Genomic DNA, 8,339 nt, shown 5'->3' with positions numbered 1-8,339 from the left:
CTTATAACTCCGATTTTCTCGTGTTATATTGCCTAAAATTTTGTGTTTGTTTTCTTGTTTTAGTATTACAGTTATGCTGTAATGGACTTCTTTGATAATTTTGGACCATTTAAGCCACATTTATAACCCCAAACAAAACACTTATATTGGTTTTAACGGACAGCAATCGTGCAGAGTCGCAACTTTACCTTGCATCATCTCCCACTACTCCTAGACATATTATTCCAAAATACAATAACACAAGGAAAACATATGGCAACGAACTAAAGAAAAGCATCAGATTCATTCACATCCAAAGGGAAAAAGAGGAACATCTTTTGCAATATAAGTACTTATACCGCATACTATTTCTGACGAAAGTGAGGCTGCAAAATTAGGCCAAAATCATGCACAGGAGCTATGACTACCACAGCAGCAGCTACTCCATGGATGAATATCTCCAACGGATGCCGAGCATGATTGGGGACTGTCCCAATTTCCCCAACGTGCACGAGGTTCTCAACAACAAGCCTACAAACAAAGACAAAAACAAATATCACCAGAAGAACCAACAGAGTCCTGAGAAAAAAGTTCACTTTGCTGAAAAAGATGTGCAGGTGGCTGAGGCGGGTAAGCATGGTGCGGAGGAGAAGTCGATCGATGTGGAGGCAGATGGATTCATCAAGAAGAAGCACAAGGGGTTTGCACTTTGCAAATGGGACACCTTCAAATTAAAGACTAAAGTTGAGTTGACTCAGTGTCATGACAGGCTTACAGATATTTGTGTTTGATGATATCGTGTTATACTAGGATTTTACATAAATAAGATCTCTATCTTCTGCATCTATAGCTTGTGAAATTCTAAGTGGTATTTTCCAGTACTATACATCAGTAATATAAACCTATCAGATTTGTCTCTACTTCTTTACAGTTCTTGTCCATAATACTTGATGGTTTAGCCGTTTAGGGCAATGCATGAATCATGTATCTTGTTTTACTAAATTTAGCCTTTGTTTCTAAGCAGAAACGGGAATCGTAATTTCTTACTAGTCATAGCTCATCTAATTTCATGGTCAAATTAGTTTCAGACTTTCACCTCCAACTCAGATATGTGTGGGATTCATTTTAACGGTCACCTTAGTTTTCAGCAGCTTCAATTCATACATGCTGTCTTCTAGAGATGGTAAAACAGTAAACAGATAATCTTACGAATCAAGATCTCAGTAAATCAGTCTGAAAATTTACAAAGATATCTCAGGCAGAAATTGGGACTCTAATTCAATTCAAAAGATATACACCCATTTTGAGTTTCTGATGATCAAAATTTGATGCAAGGATTATCCTCCCAGAGCAATGATGTTGTACAGCATGTATGTTGCATAATGAACCAAATATCTGGGTCGCATAAGAGTCGCTAGAAAGGGAAAAAAAGTCATGTAGTTAAATTTCCCAATCAATCCATAGCCACAGGCAAGATATTCAAAAGATAATGTACCTTAATACTGCAAGGCTACTTTTTGTGAAGATTTCTCCAAGCTCCACTACCATAGTTGCTCAAGTAACACAGATTCAAATTCATTTAATGAAATGTCAAGTAAGAAAAGAAAAATTACATATAGGTATGCCAGTTCACCAAAAGGGCATCATAAACCTCATATAGATATAGTAAGCTAAGGTGACAGCAATTGCTATTAATAACAGAAGCAATCGAAACCAAGTGAACAATTTTCATTGGATTATAATAATGACATACTGGAGCTCAACTAATATGCAATGCAATGCATTAGACATGTAACCTCAAAAAACCCCAATCCTATATTACAAATCAAGCGATCTTACAACCACTGTCAAAACCAAATCCACAAAGCAGCCAAAGAATCCCAATAAACCACAACTTATCTTTATATCTACTCGATAATCGACTGAATGATACCAGCACCTACAATCTTCCCACCTTCTCTGATAGCAAATCTCATCCCCTGCTCACAAGCAACCGGTGTAATAAGCTCAACCTCCATTATCACATGATCACCTGGCATCACCATCTTCGATTCCTCATCTTGATCATTCATGATCCTGACCACCGCCCCCCGTTACATCAGTGGTCCTCATGTAAAATTGAGGCATATAATTCGTAAAGAAAGGGGAATGCCTCCCACCTTCCTCCTTTTTCAACACATAAACCACCACCATAAACTTCTTGTGAGGCGTGATTGTGCCAGGCTTAGCCAGCACCATCCCCCTCTGAATATCAGCCTTCTGAATACCTCTCAACAGTAAACCCACATTATCCCCGGCCACGGCCTCATCCAACGTCTTCTGAAACATCTCCACGCCCGTTATAATTGTGCTCCTTGTCTCCTTCAATCCAACAATGTCTACTGTATCCCCAATCTTGATTGTCCCCCTCTCCACCCTCCCAGTAGCCACAGTCCCCCTGCCGGTAATCGAGAAAACATCCTCTATAGCCATCAAAAACGGCAAATCAGTCCTCTGCGGAATGGGAATGTAGCTATCAACCTCATTCATCAGCTGGTAAATTTTATCAACCCACTCATTCTCCCCTCTTTTAATCTTAGGGTTCTCAATCAAGGCATTCAAAGCTAGCAATGCAGATCCAGAAACAATCGGAATATCATCACCAGGAAATTCATGCGTGGAAAGCAACTCCCTCACCTCCAATTCCACCAGCTGCAGCAGCTCCTCATCATCAACCTGATCCTGTTTATTCAAAAAAAACCACCATACTCGGAACCCCGACCTGCTTCGCAAGCAAAATGTGCTCCTTCGTCTGCGGCATAGAGCCATCGGCGCCGGAGACGACGAGGATCGCGCCGTCCATCTGCGCGGCGCCGGTGATCATGTTCTTCACGTAGTCGGCGTGGCCGGGGCAGTCGACGTGGGCGTAGTGGCGGTTCTCCGTCTCGTACTCGACGGTAGCGGTGTTGATCGTGATGCCGCGCTTCAGCTCCTCGGGAGCGGCGTCGATCTCCTCGTACCTCTTCGGGGCGGAGTTTCCAAGGGAGGCCAGCGCCATCGTGAGCGCGGCGGTCAGGGTGGTTTTTCCATGATCGACGTGGCCGATCGTGCCGATGTTGACGTGCGGCTTCTTCCGCTCGAACTTTCCGCGGGCGGCGCGGACGGAGAAGCGGCGGAGCGGGGCGGCGGCGACGATGTGGAAATTGAAATTGAAGTTGGTGGAGGGAGTGAATGAGGAGATGAGAGCGAATTTAGAGGATTTTGGAGAGGGTTTGGTGTTTGGGAAAGAAGGTGTGGGAATGTGTGTGAGCTTTGTGATCGACGAAACGGCGGCGATGGAGGCCATGAGAGAGAGATTCTATAGAAAGAGGGAAGACTGTTACTGTATATTGGTGACCCCTAAAACTTAATTAGTCAAAATTTGTGAATCATGTTCATTTTAACACATGAATTTTTTATAATTGCAATTTAAAGCATCACAATTGTAAGTAATGTTTTTCAGTTGCATCACTTGCATGGACGCATTCTTGTTATTAAATGAGCATGCTTCAAACTGCACAAAGGCCCCCCAAACTCTTACAAAATTGTATTTTGGTCCTTGATATTCAAAATAACTGCTTTGAGGGGTGTAAAAAATTTAAAAAACTATTCTCTAGTGTCTACAGCTCGCTTAGTTTTGATAGAAACTATTCTCAAATATATTTTTAATAGCGTATTCATTAAAGATTTTATCATGAATTGCTAAACCAATTGAACCATTTACATAAGTATGATGATCAAATAGCAAATTTAGACCATTCTGAAAAGGGAAGACAAAAAAAAAGAGAGAGAGAGAACAGCAGCTTCCCTGTATAGCAAAGTAATACAACAGCCTCCGTTGGGAAAACAAGATACATCTGGTGGAATACATTACACGTTATTCTTCTATCAGCTTCGCTTCATCTTCACAAAGCAGTTGCAGTCGACATTGATCTCGATTCATGATAATTTCCCACAAACATCTAAAACTAATTTTCTTTCAAACACAAAAGAGGTGTAGCTTCTTGTTCAATTCGTGCCATATATCTTTGCGTTGCACACTCTAGTAATCCTGTGGTGAGCCTCCTTTGGCACGTCCTTCAGAAGTTCCAAAACGGCTTCTTTGTGCATCTGCTTCAGATCGTTCAGCTCCTTGTACTGCTCGTCCAGCACAGAGTCGAGTTTCTTTAGAACACTTTTGATGCCACCCGCGTCACTTCCACATGGAGATGAGTTGTCTTTTTCTTCCAATTGGCGAGGATTCCTGTTTTCAGGTGGACCAAGGAGCCGGTGACCTTCATTAAATTGTAACCCGCTAGGTGCAGAATTTGGTTCCTGCTTGCTGTCATCTTCGTGATCAGAGTCATACCCCACGTGACTGAGAAGCGAAACATTGTGAGAGGTGTTATTATCTTTATGGCTGAATGGTGATCGTGACGTCACTTCAGACCAGCTGTCTCCAGACGTGGTTGAATCAGCAGACATCAAGTTAGACGGCCCTGCCTTAAGTGGTGAGCATCCGCCACAGGCTTTGGGCGAATCAGACCAATATTTTCTACCCGAGGGGAGTCTTTCCAAAACAAGAGGGCCAGAGGGATGATTCTCATGCATCGTGGGACTGGAAGACATGTCTCCGTGTGTTCCAAGTACACCAAATTCAATCATTGTTTGACCATTAAAACTGCCGCTGTTTGCAGTTCCTCTAGGTGTCCAATCTGGAATGAGGGATTGGAATTCAGAATCGATCATATCAGCAATAACTGAGACGTCATGATCTGTCAAATCCAGCTCTTCAACCATTTCACTAGCAACAGCAGTGGACGTATCTTCCTCGACATCAAATGGAAAGTGAATGTTTCGTATATGACCTGAAAAAAGTAATTCACTGTGCATTCAATGACAAGAAGAACTAATTGCAGCAAATGGGAAACGGTGATATCAATAACCTGATGCATCTGCTATTCGAAGTTTCAAAAATATCGTATTATGGTCTTTCCTATGACCCTGCAGTGTGAAGTCTCGACTACCCTCAAAACCAGAATCTTGGTTTGCACCAATGTCAAACCAGTTGCCATTATCACCTACAAATACATAATGATGGAAAACACTTCCAATTATAACCACAAAGCGAAAAATGTTAGAACCGAATAAAGGCTACAACTGGACCTGCATCGGTAGATTGTGGCCACAGTGAAGAACCTGAACTTTCCTCATCAGATCTTAAGAATGGATCCATCAGTAATTCTTTGGCTGACAAACGTTCAGGTGCTTTTGCGATGCATTTTTCTATGAACTCCCGGATAGCAGGATCCTTCACTTTCTTTAATGATGCAGGCTTGATCCCCTTTTGAACAATTCAAGAATTTAGTGAAAGGGACCTTTAGACTATCAAAGAATGTGTCCAGCTACAAGGCAAGAAACAGAGAAAGATATCATGACTTGAAACCCAATTTCTTTAGTAATATTGTGTGTCATCATTTCTTCGGTTTAATCCTGTTCCTGTATCTGGTTATTCACTCCTACTCTTTCTTTTATTTTTCTGTAGTAACAGATAATAAATGCTCAAGGTAATAATTTTGGTATCATACAAGCTTCCCCTTAAAGCAGACACACGAAAGATAAATAAAGAAACTGCAGAGTAAAATCAATATAGACTTACTGCTGTCACTTTTTTGTATATCTGAGCAGCATTGGAGCATTCCACATACGGATACTCAAAGGTGACTAGCTCTATCAAGCACATACCGAAAGCATATATATCTACAAGTTCATTGTATTCTTCCTCATAAAGCTCCGGTGCCATGAATTCCGGAGTACCTATCTCATGAATCACATGTCACCTTAACCATAAAATTCAAGCATAACGCCAAATTGAAGTTATATTCAACCAACTTACCTATAACACTGTGAGCTGAACGAGCTTGCTTTAGGATAGCAGCTAGACCAAGATCACCAATTTTCACCTCTCCTTGATTCCCATTGACAAATATATTATCACATTTCAAGTCGCGATGAATAACTGGAGGATCATGACGATGAAGATATGACAACCCTTCTAAGATTTGCCTAGACCATTTCTTCAATGCCCTCACATCAACATGCTTGTGTTTCTTCCTATACCTAAACAACACAAAAACCAGTTCGAGCTTCTAAGCTCCCACTCAAGGATATCAAAAGATTCATAGCGCAGCAACTGAAAATCCAACATACTGTCTTAGAGTCCCAGACACGAAAATCTCAGTAATGAAGTTGATATGCTCGTTCTTTGTATCGACCCACGAGTTGTAAAACTTGATAATGTTCTTATGCTTGAGAGTTTTGAGCAGGTGCACTTCAGAAAACAACCTCTCCAAATCAACAGAATTTTTCAACAGATCAGCAAGTTTCACCTGATTCCAAGCCACCTCTATGCCTTCCAACTCATCAAAAGCCCTATATCTAATTTCCACCAGTAAAATCAAGGATAAACAAAACTTAAATGAAAATCAGAAATCATCAAATCACATTAAATTCCATACACTTTTTTGAAAGCCCCCTTTCCTAGCACTTCTTTATACTGCAAAAAACCAACACGAACATAACTAAATTAACTAATTGACCGCCAACAAGAACACAAAACAATAAAGCTGAACACCAGAACACAAAATCACAACAACATTAAGGAACGAAACATTATCCATCTTCATCAACAAAATAATACACGAGCTAAAGAAATTGCACGAACCCGACCGTAGCGACCGGAGGGATCCACCTCGACGAATTCGGGCACAATATCACAATCGTCCGATCCGGCCTCGGACGCCGAGTCTTGCACCATTTTCGCGCCTAATTCAAACGCAACCAATCAAAAACGTAATCTGATTCAGATCTACTACTGAAAATTACTCTCTTTGCCACAATCCGATGGCCGAAATTGTATTTTAATTCCAATATTTCGCGCTTAGATGAATGAAACAGTGATAACTCGAATTTGCGAACGTATGAAATTTGTTTGGATTGACGTAAACTGGATTTTGTTGGGTTGGAGCGAATCTACGTCGGTTATGCATATGTATATTTAACTTTCTATTATCTTTTCTAAGTGGTTTTCATCTTAAAGTTATAGTAATATTTAAAGCGTTTTAAAAAATAATTATAAAAAGAACGAATGATTAGTTTATAATGACAACTTTTTAACAAAAGGAGAGTTAACATTTTTTTAATCATGATTTAAATGAAAACATTGTTTAACAAATAAAAAACGGAATATTTATACACCACCAAAAATTGATGGAGAGTAAGAGATGGGTGCATACGCCAGTGTGATTTCGCTGAAGCATACAATCAAACGTCTCCTAAATTCATCTCAAATCGTGTTGATTCCCCCGTCTGCAGAGATCATAGAATCTGCAAGCAACGTGCTTCAGTCGTTGCGGAAAACTCTCATACGATTGGATGGCGGAAGCAAGAGCATTAGCAGGAAGAAGATCAACGCTCTTGACGAGCAAATCAGAGAGGCGGTGTGCAAACTCGAAGACTTGCTGGAATCCGACCTTTCAAATCAGATTCTCACACAATCTGAAGAAGAAACTAGCGGAGATTGGAATCAATTCGACATAAATCTCCTGGAATCGGAGCACGAGATTCTGTGCCTCGTCGAAGCATTGAAGGAGATGGAGCTGGACTACATCAAAGAATTAGACAATCCAGAAATCGAAGAAGATGATGGTGATTGTGATGAACCTATTGTTTTGACAAGAATTGATTCTTGTGGAAATGAATCGAAGTTGATTGGATTATGTGATAAATTTCTGGAAATCAAAAATCGGCTTAAACGTGTCGATGGGCTTCGTTTCGTGACCCCTATAACTGGGATGGCTGGAATCGGTAAGACTACACTTGCTAATGAAATTTATAACGATTTAGATATTTCACAACAGTTTGATCTTCGAGCTTGGGTTGCAGTAGGTAGAAAATGGAAGTTGAAAGAAATCTTACTTGCCATTGTAGCTCAATTTGATGCTAACATGGTTGAAATGATTATGAATGAAGAGGTGAGAAAGATTGGTGATTATTTGAAAGAAAGGTTGAAAGGTAGGAGGCATCTCATGGCTAAATTCCACGAATGGACGTCATGGGAGATGATATCCGCCATTTATACCCGGAAAAAAAACATTTCCAGTGATGGGAAAGACGCGTGAGGCTCTCGCGTGTTTGCCTTGGATACACGCGAAAGCGTGTCGCGTGTTTGAATAAACACGCTTCAGCCTCTCGCGTGTTTTAAATCAAATCAATCCACAAAAATGCCTCCTTCCTGCAAGCAGTTCTTCCAGATTTTCCAAAGACACCAAGCAGTTTGGAACACAGAATCAGAGACCTCGCAT

The 8,339-nt window shown here is 40.7% G+C and overlaps 1 protein-coding gene and 1 pseudogene across 1 annotated transcript; both read right to left on the bottom strand.

Moving 5' to 3' along the window:
* Positions 1-1,640: 1,640 nt before the first annotated feature.
* Positions 1,641-3,358, bottom strand: LOC121750678 (annotated as a pseudogene).
* A 358-nt stretch (positions 3,359-3,716) lies between these two features.
* LOC121753265 (probable serine/threonine-protein kinase WNK3) lies at positions 3,717-8,017 on the bottom strand. The gene is made up of 9 exons (XM_042148497.1): positions 7,954-8,017; positions 6,701-6,801; positions 6,495-6,532; positions 6,187-6,414; positions 5,873-6,096; positions 5,636-5,793; positions 5,143-5,320; positions 4,923-5,057; positions 3,717-4,844 (listed from the first exon to the last, which is right to left on the bottom strand). The coding sequence occupies exons 1-9, from the start codon at positions 7,958-7,960 to the stop codon at positions 4,006-4,008; spliced, it is 1,908 nt and encodes a 635-aa protein (XP_042004431.1). The 5' UTR covers positions 7,961-8,017; the 3' UTR covers positions 3,717-4,005.
* Between the last annotated feature and the right edge of the window lie 322 nt (positions 8,018-8,339).

This window comes from Salvia splendens, chromosome 10 (assembly GCF_004379255.2).
Source record: "Salvia splendens isolate huo1 chromosome 10, SspV2, whole genome shotgun sequence".
Taxonomy (NCBI): domain Eukaryota; kingdom Viridiplantae; phylum Streptophyta; class Magnoliopsida; order Lamiales; family Lamiaceae; genus Salvia; species Salvia splendens.
This window is presented reverse-complemented; position numbering and strand designations above follow the sequence as displayed.

Bases quoted from the DNA above. Each gene is read 5' to 3' on its own strand.
- LOC121753265 (XM_042148497.1), bottom strand. The intron at 6,415-6,494 runs GTATGGAATTTA...GGTGGAAATTAG, and splicing joins AAGGGGGCTTTCAAAAAAGT to ATATAGGGCTTTTGATGAGT. The intron at 6,097-6,186 runs GTATGTTGGATT...TGTGTTGTTTAG, and splicing joins GTGTCTGGGACTCTAAGACA to GTATAGGAAGAAACACAAGC.